This window comes from Gracilinanus agilis, chromosome 1 (genome assembly GCF_016433145.1).
Source record: "Gracilinanus agilis isolate LMUSP501 chromosome 1, AgileGrace, whole genome shotgun sequence".
Taxonomy (NCBI): domain Eukaryota; kingdom Metazoa; phylum Chordata; class Mammalia; order Didelphimorphia; family Didelphidae; genus Gracilinanus; species Gracilinanus agilis.
The window spans coordinates 178375452-178393678 of NC_058130.1; the positions used below are offsets into that span (position 1 = coordinate 178375452).

The following is an 18227-nucleotide window of genomic DNA, read 5'->3' on the forward strand; positions in this document are numbered from 1 at the left end:
GGTTAAAAAAAAAGAATCAATACTAAGTATCACTTCCAAGGCAGAAGAGTGGTAAGGGCTAGGCAAGAGGGGTTAAATGACTTGCCCAGGGTCACACAACTAGGAAGTGTTGGAGGCCATATTTGAACCCAGGACTTCTGGTCTTCACACTTAGTTCTTTATCCACTAAGCCACCTAGTTACCCTGAGGGCTTTTTAAAAAGGTCAAACAAAAAAGACTGTATTTTATTCAGCCCTGAAACATTTTTTTAAAATTATGTATATGAGAAATCAGCACCTACTACTTTTCAACTTCTTATTTGTTTGTTGTTTGTTATATTAAAGTTCCCAGGCAACTCTCTCCCTCCTATCAACGCACTAGATAAGGCATCATTTGACATATATATGTCTATATCTATATATGTATATACTACTTTTCAACTTCTTATTTGTTTGTTTGTTATATTAAAGTTCCCAGGCTACTTTCTCCTTCCTATCAACATACCAGATAAGGCATCATGTGAGATATATGTCATATTTATATACATATATATAAAACCATGTCATGGATGTTTCCATTTTTTATTTCTTTGTTTGGAAAGTTAATGTTCAAACAATATTTTGTTACTCTATATATCTTGGTTCTGCTCATGTTGTTCTTCATAATTTCACATGGGTCTTTCCATGTTTTGTTTTGTTTTAATTAACCTGCTCATCATTTTGAACCCTGGAACATTTTGAGCAAGAGAGTGACACAGTAGATCCTGTGCTCTAGGAATATCACATGGGCAGCTCTGCAGAAGAAGGGACTGGAGAGATATTGGAAAGCTGTCCCAGAAAGCCTCTCCACTCTTTACCCAAAAAACAGCTTGTTCCTCAGAGCAAGACAGAAAGAATCCTAGTTGAGCCAAATGGGGAATCAGGTCAGCTGGGAAATTCTCCAATTTCTCCCCACTTATTTTCTATCTTGGCGGGATTCCAGAACTTGATTGTCTCTAGGATTTCCTTTTATCAGCTGGCTTTTTTCCCCTCTGGAAAGCCAGAGGAGGACATGGTGAGTATATCATGCCCAAAGGATCCCCAAAGAAGGAGAGGAAAGGATGGGTATCCACATCAGGTTAGAAGTGCAAAATAACTTCCCAACTCTCTTCCCTTTTTCCTATGTTCCCCATCCTTCTGCTTCTCAGCTCCCCAAAGTAGGAAACTAGTTTCAGTCCTAAATTTCCTAAGGAAAGGATTCTTTGAATTTGTATTTATTCCAACCACAGAGGAATTGCTGGAGCCAGTGGGAGTGAGGTTGGGGAAGGAACATGGGACAGAACAAATATAATGTATGGGCTTTGCCCTCCAAGAGTTTACATTCTAATTGAAGCACCAAGACTAACACACATAAGACAGTAAAATAATAAAACATTGGGGAGAAGGCAAAAAAGGAAAAACAAAACTTTGCAACAAATAAGTATTATTGAACAAAACAAATTCCCTCATTGACACTGTCCTAAATATATATCTCATTTTTTATCTTGAGTCCATCCCTTGTCCTCTGGAATTGTGATTGGCCATTGCTTTTATGAGATCACCATCTCCTTTCAGAGGCTCTCTCTGCTACAATTATAATTATCTTGAGGTTGATTTGGGGGTAAGAATATCAGTTTATTCATTAGGCCAGCATCATAACCAAGAAAATGACAAGTCAGTGGTCTTCTCAATGACCAGAGCCTCCAAAGCTCCATTAGATAGATTAATGGAGTTTTAGAAGTTCATTATTCAGCCCCTCCTTTGAACATCCCAAGAGATCACTAATTGGTAAATAGCCAAGAGGTGGTCCATCAACTATCCACACCCCAGTTCCCTCCAATATTCTCTAACACCCCCTCCCATCATGGAGAACACATACACAGGAAAAGAACTCTTGTCTTCTTCATTAACCAAATTCTGTTTAATGGGAAGGAATTCTTTTGGATTCCTAAGGACAAAGAAAATACAAAAAGTATCAGATTGGATGGAATCTCTGACCCAGGCACAGAATCCTCTAAAACATAGGAATACTTGAAGGCCCTTATATAAGAATTAAGACACAGTATACGAAAAATAAATTCTCAGGGGGCAGCTGGGTAGCTTAGTGGATCTAGGTCAGGCCTAGAGATGGGAGGTCCTAGATTCAAATCTGGCCTCAGACACTTCCCAGCTGTTTGACCCTGGGCAAGTCACTTGACCCCCATTGCCCACCCTTACCACTCTTCCACCAAGGAGCCAATACACAGAAGTTAAGGGTTTAAAAAAAAAAGAAAAAGAAAAAGAAATTCTCACATCTCAAAAGCTGAAGCCTATGCTAAATACTGTTTCTCTAGATGACACATTTACTGCCCCAAATTGACTCCAACTTAACTTTTTTAAATAAAAAAGCAAACCTCCTTACTTTAGACACTGTATATTGGTTCCAAGGCAAAAGAGTGCTAAAGGTTAGGCAATGGGGATTAAGTGATTTGTCCAGGGTCACACAGTTGGGAAAATGGGAAGTTTGGAGCTGGATTCTCACCTCAAATGAAGGTTCTGCAGTTCATTGCTCCACCCTTTCATCAGAAGAGCAGAGAGTAATGAAGAGATGGAATGTCAAGGATGATATGTTTTGTTTTTTTTAATTCCTTACCTTGTTACTTAGAAGCAATACTAAGTACTAGTTCCAAGGCAGAAAAGCAGGAAGGCTAGGCAATGGAGGTTAATAGAGTTGTCCAGGGTCAATGGCTAGGAAGTGTCTGAGGTCACATTTGAACCCAGGACCTCTTATCTCTAGCCTGCTTCTCTAACCACTGAGCAACCTAGCTCCCCCCTCCCACCCACCCCCCCCCCCCAGCTCAACTTTCCAGCCTGGTCCCTTCTATTTTCCCTTCTTGCACTCTCCACTCCAGGTCCAAACTGGTCCTCTTAACCCCACAACACCCTCACCAAAAATCATGTATTTTTCAACACACATATTGTTCCCCCTCTCCTTATCTCATTCTACCTCTAAAATACTATGATTATATAAGTGAAGGAGGTCCCTTCTATCCCCGGGACTGTGCAAAATCCTGCCAAAGTCTTTGTGGGGACATTGCCTTCTTTCATGGCCTGCCAGAAAGCTGTTTTTGTTGTTGTTGTTGTTTTGTTTTTGTTTTTGTTTTTGTTTTTGTTTTACCAAGGAATGAGCTCCAAAAATGTGATTTGGGTATATTTATTTGACTTTATAAATATCTTTTTTGATAAAGAAAAAGGGAATAAGTAAGATGTAGTTGCTGTTTTTTTTCTGATATTCAATTTTATATCATGGACCAAACAGGTGGTGTAAGGAATGGACCGCTAGCCAGGCGTATTTAAGGGAGGGAGAAGGAAAGAGGAGCAGGTTAGAAGTACATGCAGGCTAATAGATTCATGAGTAGCCCACCAGGCGAGGGGTGCTGGGGAAGGTCTTCCGCATCGTCATGCATTTTTCCTTGTCAAGGAAGAGTGTGTTGGCCTTGACAGCGATATCATGCTCCAGGCGAGACTTGGTGAGGACCAGAAGCTGCAGGGTGTCTTGTGCCTCACACAGTCGAAGCTTCAGAGTCTGCAAGGTGTCATCGATGGTGAATGTTTCATTCACTAGCCTAGGGCCAGGAGTAAAAGACAGTGAGGGAACCAGGCAGTGTTGAGGTACCTGGAAGGGCACTGGCTCAGGCTTCTTCTAATCTTGCCTCTGATACCTGTCTAGCCTTGGATGTCATTCGGCCTCCCTGCATCTTAATTAAGCGACCTCATTTGTAAAACTGTAGAAGGGGGTTGCCTAGGGTCTCTGAGATCCCTGCCACCTCTAAATCTATGCTCCCATGTATCTACTACTATCCCTCCCCCAGACAAGAGGAAAATGGAATATAGCCAATACTTTGAAGGACATCAAGGTGAATTCTCCATCACGGATCTTGGTTGGAGTGAGGTTGACCAAGGCTGGGAACTCCATCCTTGGAAAGGACTAAATAGATGGTAGAGACTTACCTATCTGTAATGGTCTGGCCAAACCCTAGCTTGGAGACTGAGGGATGAACAAGATAAAGAAAGCCATGTTGACTTGGCTTGGCATCCTGGATACAGAGCTCAAAATAAGGAAGATCTAGGCTCAAGGATGTGTGGTTTCAGACAAGGCATTTAGTCTCTCAGTGTTCCAGCCTCAGAGTTGGGGAGCAGATGCCAATCTATCTTAGTGGAGAGAATTTCCCCATCAGGAGTTTTTTATTACACCAATAATGTTACAGGACCGATCTCACCAAATGGGGCTGATGGGGCTGATGCTGATGTCAGAACATTTTGGCTGAGTGGGGTAAAAGGAAGGAAGAAAAGAAGGGAGAGGGCCCTGTGGAGTCTTTTCAAAACAAAATGGCTAAATGTGAAAAGAATTGCAGACCTTAGGACCCAGATAATACAAAGAATGGCCAACTGGATAATCTTGACTTTTGACCTCACCTGCCTCAACCTATGTCCTATTATAATGGACACTGCCATGGCAGAGATTCCTCCCCCAAAGGATTGTCTTTTAAGAATTTCTATGCCTTAGAACAGAACCTATCAGGGATTCCTGAAGCAGGGGCTTTGTTTCCCACCCCTTCCCCTTCTCTGATCTTGGCTTCCCTCTATTCCCTTATTTCTGGCCTCCGTATCCAGGCTGCTGCCAAGGGCTGCAAATTATACCTTTGCAACACCTCTCAAATACACTGCCTTCTCTGTTCTGCCATTGTTCTACCTCTCCTTGGGATTATTGCAATGGACTGCTGGAGTCTGCTTCCCTTAAATCTCCCCCCATTCCAATCTATTCTCCATTCATCCATCAAAATGATTTTCCTAAAATTCAGGGTCTGATCATGGCACTCCTTTTTCTACTAGAAAACTCCAGTGGCTCCCTATTCCCTCCAGGAGCAAATACAAAACACTTCGTTTGGCATTCAACGCCCTTACTAACCTAGCCCCCTTCTACCTTTCCAGTTTTTCTTTTTTTAAAAAACCCTAATATCTTATATATACATATATATACACATATATATCCTTCTATATTAATTTTATTTGTTACAGGGCTAGGCAATGGGGGTTAAGTGACTTGCCCAGGGTCACACAGCTAGGAAGTGTCTGAAACCAGATTTGAACCTAGGACCTCCTATCTCTAGGCCTGGCTCTCAATCCACTGAGCCATCCAGCTGCCCCCTTTCCAGTTTTCTTATGTCTTCCTCCCCAACCTACTCTTATCCAGTGACACTGGCCTGCTGGCCATTCTACAAACCAAACACTCTATCTCTTGTCTCTAATTATTCTTTCTGGCTGTCTCCCCAGACCTTAAATGCTCTCCCTCCTCTTCACCTACTCACCCCCCAGCTTCCTTTAAATCCCAACTAAAACCCTACATCATACAGGAAGCTTCCCCAACCCCTCTTAATTCCAGAGCCTTCCCTCTCTTAATCATTCCCTATTTTCCTGCATAGAGCTTGCTTTGTATTTGGTTGTTGGTATATTGTTTCTCCCGTTATATGGTAAGCTCCTTGAAGGCAGGGACTATCTTCTGCCTCTTTTTCTACCCCCCAGCACTTGGCACAATGCTTGGCACACAGACGGCACTAAATAACTGTTGACTGAATTTATACTGTGGCAATTGCCCTTGTAGGGAAGGAACTATAGCCATTTGCCAGGTCTCTCTCTGCAGCCTCACAGGAGTCCACCCATCAACTTAACTCAACGTCCTCTACCCATTTCCTTTTGGTCCAACAGTTGGCAAGCCTCAGAGATAGAGGAGCCCAGCCAACAGCAGCACTTCCTCTGGAACAAATAGCAGATAAACTCTGATAAAATTTCTATGAAAAAGCTTCTGACTGGTCGACCCTGGAAAATTTGTCCTAACCATCCCTGTGACCCCCTTTCTCTATTTTCCTGCTCAGTGGATTGCAGGGAACGGAATTGAGAACATGGGAGGATGGAGAAAGCTCAGGGAGGGCTGACCATTCTTCACTCCCACAACTTTACTCCTTCCTACATGGGCTTGGTTAAGAAGACGTGCCCTGGGCACTTACCCTTAGGATGGTCAAACCTCTGAACCCATCCTGAACATGCCATAAAGGGGGGACTACTGAGGTCAAATCAGACACTGATCAAGAGGACCCAGGGAAGTCCTCTCACTCCCAAGCCTTCTAGCTTCCCATCTGGGCAGGTACTCATCACCACCCTAAATGGCAAGACTTTTCCACTTCTCAGTGTGAGTAAACCTTTGACAGGAAATAGTAGAAACCTGCTAAGAGTTCTCTCTTTAGGCATCATTCCTATCAGGGCAGCACAGATTGTTTTCTTTCAGAATCTCTATGTGGCCTCATTTATTACTCTTTAGTTTTGCTTAGACTCCAACTCCTCCCTGTTCCCTGGCTCCCTCCTGTATTGTCTCATTCCTGCCACTCTTGCTCCTGTCCTGAAACCTATCACATGGGGAAAAGAAGTCCCATGAACTTGATTTTCTGGGATCTATGAGCTTATGATCAATCCAGTCTAGAATATGGATGATAGCTCTGAGGAGAGGAGCCCAGAGTCTACATGGAGAATTCTAATTCTAGTTCTCAGACGCCTGAGCTCTTTGCCTGACCCTGATGTGGTACTTAGAAGTCTGAGACCAGATCATAAATCATAGATGACCACAGGTCATAGATGTAGAGTTGGAGGGGACCTGAGAGGATCCAAGTCCCTGATTCTACAAGTGAGGGAGCCAAGGTCCAGGTTCAGTGTTCTCTCAGGCTTTGTTTTGTGGTTTTTTTTCAGGTTGTTGCAACTTTCTTTTATTTTTTTTTTAAGTTCATCCATCAATAAAAAAGAGTCTTTCTTTAGCAGGGAGGGGAGCACTACCAGTGAAGAAATATTTGGATTATTTGAAGCACTCACAATTACAAACACTCACATTTTGGGGGATCTGAAAATTGCCAGCAGTATCAATTCAGTGGATAGAAGATCCTGTAATCTTAACCTGAAGAATCTCACTTTCTATGTAGTTTCCAGGGACTTACCACCCTTGACAATGGATATCATCTGACTTGGGGTTCCCAGGAACTCTAGGGGTACTTTCCCCTTACCAATGCTGAGCCATGCTCCTCTTCTCATATGTATATTGACATCCCCATCTCCATGAAATCAGGTCCCATAGCCAGTCATTGCCACTCACTTGAAATGAGCTACATCTCGGCAGAGTTCCACATTGGGGCGCCGGGTCCTGTGCTCTAGCCTCGTCTGAGCCACCTTCAAAGGACACTCCTTGGCCAGGATGGCCCTCTCCAAAAGCATGATGGTATTCTCAATCTGGAAGATTTCCTGCAATGTCTGGACAACCAACAGAACCTCATTAGCTGCAGTGGCCTGCCCTCTGTCTCATCTTACTTCTCATCTCTCACTTCTCTTTTGCCCTGAGAATCATGTAGTGGATAATAAATCAAAACCTTCAGGTCTTTTTTCCACAATACATTTTACTATTCTATGTTTCTTTGTTTCTTCCACAATTATTTTCTTAAGGCTTATATTGATATCTTTTTTCCCCATTTGTCATTTCTGGATATACCAATCTTCCCACTTGTATCCCTCTTCTCCAAGGGCTTCTTCACTTGTTACAAAAGGAAAACCATTAAGCAAAACCAACTGGCACATCACTTCTATCTGACCACATATGCAACATTCCACAACCATCTCCACCTTTCTAACAAAAGGAGGGTGGTACATTTCTTCTTCTCCTTCCCGGGGCTAAGAATAGTCATTATAATTACCCAACCATTGAACATTGTTTTATTTTTCTTTTTTCTTTCCATTATTATAATCATTTTATAGTTTTTTTTTTGGTTTTTTTTTAACCCTTGTACTTCGGTGTATTGTCTCATAGGTGGAAGAGTGGTAAGGGTGGGCAATGGGGGTCAAGTGACTCGCCCAGGGTCACACAGCTGGGAAGTGGCTGAGGCCGGGTTTGAACCTAGGACCTCCTGTCTCTAGGCCTGACTCTCACTCCACTGAGCTACCCAGCTGCCCCTATTTTATAGTTTTTTTTAAAGAGATGACTAATTTTGACTTGGTTTTCTCCCCTAGGAATAGTTACTACAAACTTTTGACTCAGCCATTCTGCTATTTTAAAACAATATCACAGTCGATAGGAAGGTGATAATAGGACTGTGTTTTGTCATATGAGACCCTGTGAAAGAGTGAAAGATTTCCTTGCTGTGTAACCCTGGGCAAATCACTTAACCCCAATTGTGTAGCCCTTCTCACTCTTATGCCTTGGAACTGATAATTACTATTAATTCTAAGATAGAAGGTAAAGATTTAAAAAAAAAGAATAAAGATTCCATGGGACAATTGCATTCCTCTGTGACTTTTATCCACTAAAAATAAAACAAGATAATAGGCACAAAGGCTCTTTTTTTAAAAAAAGATGAAAATACCATACAAATGTGAGTATTAAAGTAAGATAAAGTAACATACTATTTATACCCACACCAGGAATTGCTTTATCCTACAGTGAAATCCCTTGGCCTGTCCCCGTTCAGACCTGGAACCTCTATAGTCTTGAGAAAGAACCCCAAATGAGCCCGGATTTCCCCTCCCTGATTACAGGCCTAGCCTATCTGAGGAACTTTCTTGGTGAGGGCCATCCTGAGGAACTCAGGAAGAAATTAGCCAATTTCCAATGGGAAATAAACAGCTACTGGGAGAATGTAGAAAGGGACTGAAACATTATCCAATACCATCCTAGGAGAAGTGATGGAGATTGGAATTTTGGCTTCCAGCCAGAGACTATATATGCTATTGAGGATGTAATACAAGGGGTTGCCAGGGAAGAATTGGTCAGAGAGAAGTAAGAAATGGTTTTACTGATGAGTAGAAGGAGCACAAGGGTTAAATCCCAGTCCCAAGAGCCAGCATAGATGGCAAAGCTATGAAATTTATCCTCAAGGATCCCTGCCTTTCTCCTTTCTCTCTTTGTTTTTGAGCCCTCCCAACAGACCCCTGGGATGATCTTATGCTAGGAGCTGGTTATATGAGGTCCATGTATTTCCAGGGCAATGCTCTATAACTTATTATTCCCCCCTTTTTGTGCCCATTAAAAATGTCCTGTTCTAAGTTTCACTTACATGTCCTATTCTGATCTTAAATTTTTTTTTCATCTATAAATTGAAGAGCTGAACTAAAGCAAGGGTTTCTAACAGGTGACTATGAATTTAATTTTTTTAATAATTATATTTCAATATAATTGGTTTCCTTGGTAAGCCTATATTTATTTTATACATTTAAAAACATAATTCTGAAAGGGGGTGCATAGGCTTCATCAGATTATCAAAGAGGTTCATGACACACAAAAAAGCCAAGAACCTCTAAACTAGACAATTTTTATTTTCCCTTTCAGTTCTATAGTCCATAAATGATAAGGCACTAAACTTGGAGTCAGAAAGACTCAAGTTCAAACCCCTCCTCATACATGTGCTAGCTATGAAAATGTGGTCAAGTCATCAAAATGTCTTTCACCTGAGTTTCCTCATCTGTAAAACAAAGATGTTGGGTTCAGTGGCTTCTCAGGTCCCTCTACCTCTAAATTAATGAGACTTTGATGCCACAAAAAGATCTGATAAATCCATTCATGATAAAGTGATCTAACATATTTCCTCTTCCCTCCCATATCAAGTGAATCTTTAATAATGGAACATCAGGCTAGTGGGGAAAATGTTTTCTGGGTAAGGGACCTTTCTAGACTCCTTCAAATCATACATGGATATATAACTGGATATACATTCAATTAGAATCTGTTTACAAACATTTGTGAATACTTACTAGATGTAAGGCAATATAGCAGTCAGTGAGGGGACAAACACAAGGGACAGATGAGGAGATAAATTAATATAATAATAAGGCAAGATCCCCCCCCCCTTCAGAGAAACTACATTCTAGTGTGGGAAAGAGACTATGTACCAAAAAAAAATACTTGATAGAATTTGAGCAGTGTATGTTCTTTGTTTTCAAAAAGGACCTTGGGAATAAATTGCATTTAAGTAAGGCAGAGTTACATAGTCATCAGCTTCAATTTTTCTTCCAGTCATCAAAGTCCAATAGCAAGACAAAAGTCAGGATGACTAGAGGATGGCCCAGGATGCAATGAATGATCTTTGCATCTTTGATGTCTGACCAAGCTCTAAGTGCCAAATAAACTTAAGTGAAAAATCCCATGCTTTGATCTGCATTTTGTCTCCAATAGGTTGTTTTTTTTGGAGGGAGATAGCATTCTTTGTCCCAAGTCCCTCAGAATCATCCTGGATCATTGTTTTGCTGAGAGTAGCTAAGCCTTTCACAGCTGATCATTCCACAATTTATCATAGAAGGCTTCTTAAAGGAGTCCTCATGGATTAGGGATGTAGAACTGGTCAGAATTTCATCTAGTTGCACCTTCTCATTTTATAACTGTGGAAATGGAGACCAAAAGAGAACAGATAACTTGCCCAAAGTCAGGTAGTCAGTGACAGAATGAGGATTTAAACCTATGTCCTCTCACTCCAGAGCCAGTGTTTATCCAATGTACCACAATGAATCAGTAGATGGATTTCAACAGACAGAAATTAAGGCAAGGAGAGGTATTCCCCCTTACTCAACAAAATCTACTGGTCTCTATGGCCTCCAGAATAAAATATAAAACCTTCTCTTTGGTATTCAAAGTCCTTCAAAACCAGTCTTTCCAGTCTTCTCACACTTTACTGCTCCTGAAGTATATGGATAACCACCAATGTCTTGTTAGCAGCAGTGGCCTCCCCCCATCTCTTCCAACTTCTCATCTCTCACCTTTCCTTTTCTCCTAATCATGGAGGAGATAATTAAAAAAAAAAAACCAAAACCTTTAGACCTTTTTCCCACAACACATTTTACTATTATATCTTTCTTTTAACAATTAATTTTAAGGGTTTTATTGGTCTTTTTTTCCACTGGTCATTTCTGGGTATACCCATTTCCTCACTCCTACCCCTGTCCTTTGGGATCCAGGGACACTGACTTTCTTGTTGTTTCCCACACAAGCTACTCCATCTTCACTCTAGGCATTTTCACTGGGAATTCTACAATTGGAACATTTTTTCCCTCTCCACCACCCCTTTTGGGGTCCCTGGCTTCCTTCAAGTGTCAGCTAAAATTTTACCCTCTATATGATGTTTTTCCTGATCTTCCGTGGTGCTCACTAATACCTTCCATCTGTGATTGCCTCCAGTTTATCCTGTATGTATTTTGTTTGCATCATGTGCTCCATTAAACCATAAGCTCCTATAGAACAGGGTCAGTCTCTGTATCCCTAGTATTCAGCGCAGTGCTTAGCAAATAGTAGGCACTTAATAAGATTTACTGACTGTGTTAGTGGAATGACAGAATGAGAATAATTTGACTAGGGCAATGGCTGGTCATTAACAGAGAAAGGAAATTTGGGAGAAGAAGCAGTCTTTGAAGGAAGGATGATGAGCTCCATTTCACGTATAAATTCAAGATGCTGGCAGGACATCTAGGTACAAATGTTCAATCAGAAAGTGGAAATATAGTCTTGAAAAGGAAAGTTACTGACGACCTGGAACACATACAGAAGATGATTAAAGCAAAGGCAAATTTCAATACATGTAACTTTTAGAAACTGGGGGTGACTAGCCTAGAGAAGAAAAGATGTGACAAGACATGACAAATATTTTCTAATATCTTATAAGGGTTATGTGTGGGTTATTGTTACCTTTAAGGCAACTAGGCTGTATGGTGAATAGACTGCTGGAACTGAGATCGAGAAGACTTGAGTTCTAATTTGGCCTCAAACACTAGTTGTGTGACCTGGACAAATCATTTTACCTCTGTATGACTCAGTTTCCACATCTGTTGAATATCAATAATCAGAGCCCCTATCTCCCAAGGTTATTGTGAAGATCAAATAAGATATTTGTAAAGTGCTTTGAAAGCCTTAAAGTACTATATAATTGCTATCATAATCATCATAATGACCCTAGAAGACAGAATCAGGATCAATGGGTGGAAATGACCTCAAATCAGATTCCAACTCAAGATGAGGGAAGAGCATCCTAACATGAGAACTATTCCAATAACTGAATGGGCTGCCTCATGCCATAGGTAGTATTTCCTATCTTTGAAGATGTGGGCCATTTGTTAGGGATGATGTAGCTGGATCTATTCATCAGGAAGGATGATGTTTGAGGTCTCTTCCAAACCCAAGATTCTGTGAGCCTAGGACAGAGGTTAGGGCTTGAGAATCATTTATATAGAGGTGATGAATGAAACTGGGGGAATTGATGAGATTGCCAAGAGAGAGTGCTAGGAGAAAAGAAAAGAAGACCCAGGGCACAGCCTTGGAGGAAGACCCACACTTAAGGGGTGAGACAAAGAAGAAAGACTAGAGAAGGAGGCTCAGAGGATTCCTCAGTGAGATGTGAGTGACCACAGCTTCTTGCTTTCTGTCTTCTTTTGATGTACCACCAAAAGTCCCAGGCATATGAGTGCCCCTTTGATGAGGCCTCAGCTGCTCTCCATAGGAGAGTGGAGAACAATCTCTCTAACAGTTCAGTGTTGGCTGAAGAACAACACAAAACCACTGTCCCAGAATCTGGTGGGAGAGGGAGGGGTGGTGGTGATGAGATTAAACAGACTTCCAATTCATCCCAACATCAGAGAAAGACAGCAGTTGGGAGGTGGTGGTGGGTGGACTGTTCCCCTTCCCTCACTCACCTATCCCATGTCTCCCAGATTATGGTCTAGAAGCCAGATCCTTTCTGGAGGCATTTTGTTCTTAATGGGGAATGGGAGGTACTAGAGGTGATAGTTTAAGTAATAGGAATCAATTGATCAGTCAACCAATCCAACAAGGTGGCTCAGTGGATATGGAGAACGGGAGGCCTTGGGTTCAAATCTGGCCTGAGACACTTCCTAGCTATGTGATCCTGGGCAAATAACTAACTACCCATTGCTTAGCCCTTACTGCTCTTCTTCTTTGGAACTAATACTTAGTATCAATTCTAAGATGGAAGGTTAGGTTTTTTTTTTTTTAAAAAGCCAATCAACAAGAATTTAGTGACTGTTATGTGCAATCATAGGGGATGCAAAGGCAAAAGTGAAATAAATAGCACCTGCCCTTGAACTTATATTCTATTGAGAATTTGGGGGAGACAACATATAAAAATATTCATATACACAAAAAGATACAAAATAATATGGAAGGAGAGGACACAATTGGAGGGATCAGGAAAGGTTTCACATAAAAGAGGAGGTTAAGCTAAATTTGAAAAGAAAGTAGGTATTTCAAGATGCAAATATTAGGAAAGAGCAGATTACTAGCTTGGGAAACAGCTAGTGCTGTCACAAAGATGGAGAATAAAGTGCACTGTAGAGAACATCAAGAAAACCAGTCTGGCCAGTCTGTAGTATTCAGAAAGGGGTTCAGTATATAAAAAGGCTGGAAATGGATATGAAACCCTGGCTTTGAAGGGCTTTAAAAGCCAAACAGGGAAATGTCTATTTGATCCTAACGTCAATAGGGAGTCAGTAGAATTAATTGAGTAAGATCAAGAACTGAGTTTTAGGAAAATTACATTGGCACCCATGAAGATGATGTATTAGGATGGGCAGAGACTCAAGAGAGAAAAGCTATTGTGATAGTAAGAAGTGATGAGAGACTGAATTAGGATAGATGCAAGACAATTTATGGAGATTGGAAAGACAAGAGTAGGCACCTTGGATATGTGGGGTAAGAGAAAATGAGGGGTTCAAGGATAATGCCAAGATGGTGGACCTGGATGACTTAGAAAGATGATTTTACCTTTGACAAACACAGAAGTTTTAAGAGAGGTAGGTTCTGGAGAAAAGATAATTTAACTTCCTGAATCAATAGAAGGGAATAGGCAATAAAGACACCTGAATCTGTCCACATGCCTCTATCCCGATTTAATCTCTGAAGAGAAAGGCCATTTTGGAGAGGAAGGAATAAAAAAATTTGCGGTATCCCAATCAAAGTTGAAAACTCCAATTAATTGAAGACCATTTAAAGATTCAAGTGTTCTGTGCCAAGATAACCCAAGTCTCCTGATTCTTAGGCTAATGTTCTTGCACATCACCATTTAATCTTTTAAAAAATTTTTTTCACTCCACTGTTTAAAACAAAGTTTATTTTTAGGGGCCATCCCAAGACATTTTTGTGCCCCTCTTTACTTTCTGCCCACTGACCAGAGTCCCTACCACTCCTACGATACTCATCCAGCTCTTAATAGACAATTCTTATACTCTTAAAAATTCAGTCCTGGAGCCTAAACAGTACTTATCTTTGCCACTTTCTAGAGGTAGCCACTGTTGCTGGGGACCTAACCTTTGGTCACCTTTTATTACTTTCCAAACTACTTATCACTAACTGGACCTAAACTCAAAGCCCTAAGTCTCCTTGGCTTCCTGGATTTGGTGATTCACTACAAAAGATCTCTGATTATTTATCCTTTTTTCCTTCACCATTTCCATCTGATTCTTCAGTCTGGCATACACAATGCAATAAAATTTAAAACAACAACAACCTTATTATGCACTTACCATCCATAAGGCATCGAGGAAACGAAGACCAAAAAAAAAAAGAAAAAGAGAGAGAGAGAGAGAGAGAGAGAGAGAGAGAGAGAGAGAGAGAGAGAGATAGACATCTTCTGCCCCTCAAAAGCTTACATTTTCTCCTAGGAGATACGTTATCCACATAGATAAATATGTCCAAGGTATTTTAAGGAGAGAGAAAGTACTATCAAAACTGGGAGTATCAGAGGAGGCTCCATGGAAAAGATGGTACCTGAGTTAAATCTTGAAAGAAAATGAGGTTTCTAAGAAGTAATCTACTTCCTCTTTCCCTCTTTTACCCCAGTATAATAATACACGCTGAAGGTCATCAGAATGAGTTAGGTTTATTTACAAGAGAAAAGTGAATATCAATTTGAAAACAACACTCCAGGGTAAAAAATTTCAGAAACAATATCCTAGAGTAAGATATTGATTTTGTTTGATCCTCTCAACAACCTTAGGAGTTAGATGCTATTATCTCCATTTTACAGTTAAGCAAACTGTAAAAGCAGGGGCAGCTAAGTTGCTCAGTGGATAGAGAGCCAAGCCTGGGGATGGGAGATCCTGGATTCAAATCTGATCTCAGACTCTTCCTAGCTGTGTGACCCTGGGTAAGTCATAACCCCAATTGCCTAGCTCTTACTATTCTTCTGCTTTGGAACAGATATTAGTATCGATTCTAAGACAGAAGCTTTTAAGAATTAAAAACAAACAAAGACAGACAGACAGAAGGACAGAGGTTAGGTGACTTGTCCAGAGTAAATAGCTAGTAAGTGTCTGGGATATATTTGATCTCAGTTCTTTCTGATTCCTATTCAGAGTTCTCTACCCTGTACTGCCTAGATGCTTCTAAATTAATTGATTAATTGGATTAAATAATTACATTAATGCAATATTTCTCTTGGAATCATTTTTTAAAAGGCATCTGAAGAGAACAGATTTTAATTCAAAGGAAAATTTGAGTGCTGTGGCAAGTATGTGGGCTAGATTGTGGGAGAGGGGAAGAACTGGGAGACGAGAGAGATCTCTTTCAGGTATCTTCAGAGCAGAACTTCCCATTAGAACGGTCTTGGGTTCTTTTCACCCAGCCCTTGCACAAACAAGGCTGCACTCAGGCCACTTAGGGCACAGGCTACTGGTTAAAGATTTTTCAGGCAAGAATGTCCTGTGTCAAGGATGCTAGGTGGATTGGCAAATATTCAGTGGGCACACCCCACATTCCCCAGGGAGAAAGCACCTCTCTTCTCCCCAGAGCCCTAATATAGGAGAAATATGCATCTGTCATGTGCTGCTGGCCAATGTTTGTTCTGTCAATGGGAGAGCAAACCCTCGACTGGGACACCAATGTGCTCCCAACCTGGAAGGGAGAAAAGCGCTACTGGCATTTTGGGGAAAGCAAACCTGGTGAAATGCTGCTAAGAGCATGGCCCATGATCAGACCAGTGGTCAGGATCACCTGGGGAGACCCAGCCAACTCCAGTCCCAATCAGGACGAGGTGGCACAGCATCTGGACCCTGAGCACCTAAGATAGCTTCACTGTCGGTGGCTCATTCTTCAATAATCTCAAATTCAATGATCTCACTAAAAGCATACTTACTAAGAGACAGGTAACTCAGTGGATGGAGAGCCAAGCTTGGAGATGGGAGGTCCTGGGTTCAATTCTGGTCCCAGGTACTTCCTAGCTGTGTAATCCTGGTCAGGCCAATTACTCCCCCCACTCAAATGCTTCACCTTATAGCTCCTCTGCCTTGGAATTCATACCTTGGATTCTAAGACAGAAGGAATATGAACTTACTATATGCCAGGCACTGTGCTATGTGCCCAGAATAAACAGAAAACAGATATAGAGTAAATGCAAAAGAATCTGAGGACAAGAGGTAGATGAGGGTGAAGTGAATTGGCAATAGGGATGGCGACTGACCTCTCTTTTTCTCTTTCCTTCTCTGTCCCCTTAGCCTGAGGTCTATTCCTGGCCCCATTCATCTATTAATTGCACAGTCCTCTCAGAGGCTCTGAGGGGCAGAGAAGTTAGAGGCCTCACTGATTGGAGCTTTTCAGCATCTGGACTCCAGAATATGGCAGAAAAGGTGTCCAAATGGGAAATATGGAACTAAAGAAATGGTCCTCATTCATTCATTCTTTCATTAGAGCCTGACCTAAAGATAAAGCGTTCATGTTTCCAAAGCATGGTCATGGAAGTTTATAGAATCCTACCCTCACAACCACTTTGAGAGCTCACAACACTCCATCTGCTACTTATAGAATTATCATTTTCTAATATATATTGATAGGCAGCTAGGTAGTGAAGTGGATAGTGTCTAGCCAGCAATAAAAAAGACTCATCTGTCAGAGTTTAAATCTGGTCCCGGACATTTGCTAGCTGTGTGACCCTAGGCAGGTCACTTCACCTTGTTTGCTTCAGTTTCCTCATCTGTAAAATGAGCTGGAGAAGGAAATGGAAAATCACTCCAGTATCTTTGCCAAGAAAACCCCAAATGGGGTGATGAGGATTCAGATACAACTGAACAATGACAAAATATATTATATTTATCTGATACCAGACTGCAAGTCAGTAAAAGTAGTTCTTACAAATGTTAGAGAAGGAAATATGATCACCCCCCATTTTACAGATAATAAAACAGAGGCTCAGAGAATCAAACTGACTCTCCTAGGATCATAGTAAGTAAGTGATGGAGCTGGTAGCAGACCCAGGTCTCTTGATACCTTTTCTTACTCTCCTTCCAGGATACTCTGTTGGCTCCTACATTAAGGTGCCCTTTTAACTTTTTACTCAGGTTATCAGAAAGACTCACTTCCTGACCTCAGAGCACTACACAAGTCAACTCCTAAGGGTGTTGCCATTGCTCACATACCACTGATGCCCAACTTCACTCCACCTCCTCATACTTTCTCCCTCCCCCCCCCCCAACTCTTGCCAGCCTCTCTGTTCGTTTTGACCATGAATACTATGATTCAGTCTCTTGGATGTGTATGGAATGCTGTTCCCAAGTGCTTGCCACACAGAGCCCAATGCAAGGGCTGCCCCCTGATAATGGGCAGGATGGGAAAGACTCGGGGAGGGCAGCTTTTGATCTTGACTTGAGAGAGGAAAGAGGTAGCTTGAGGAGCACAAAAATTCCAAACTCCAGGCTGGCTAATCTTAAGTTTTAATCTTGGCAACCAAACCCTTAGCTGGACCCCTCCCTTCCCAGTCTTTTGGGTCCAGAAGGTTTGAGTAGTGAAGGTTGTTGTTGAATTTCCCAAAAAATTTGGCTCTTCAAGTGGATCTAAAACTATGCCTCGATGTCAAGGACATGTCTATCCTTCCCTTGACATCTTGATGGCAACGAAAGCAACAGTAAAATTCTCACAGGGAATTCTCATGGGATTTGGAGCCAGAGGAGATCACAGCATCAGCAATTTGGAGCTGGAGCTCCAAATGTGACCTTAGAGGGCATGTTCAATGTTCTTATCTTACAGATAAGGAAATGGACATTAGAGATGAATTGAAATGCCCAAGGTCACACAAATAGCTAGTTGTAGAGCTGGGACTCAGCTCAGGTCAGCTGGCTTCAAATCCAGGGCTTTTCTCCTTATGTCAAGCCAAGGACCTACTACTATATGCAAGGCACTGT

At 41.5% G+C, this 18227-nt stretch overlaps 1 protein-coding gene across 1 annotated transcript in view; it reads right to left on the minus strand.

The window, feature by feature from the left end:
- Positions 1–3384: 3384 nt before the first annotated feature.
- Positions 3385–18227, minus strand: part of TEKT5 (tektin 5) — a 65805-nt gene continuing 50962 nt past the window's right edge. The window contains exons 6-7 of the mRNA XM_044657318.1: positions 7171–7325; positions 3385–3601 (exon numbers count right to left, since the gene is read on the minus strand). Coding sequence (XP_044513253.1) covers positions 3385–3601; positions 7171–7325 — 372 coding nt within the window. The remainder of the gene's footprint in view (positions 3602–7170; positions 7326–18227) is intronic.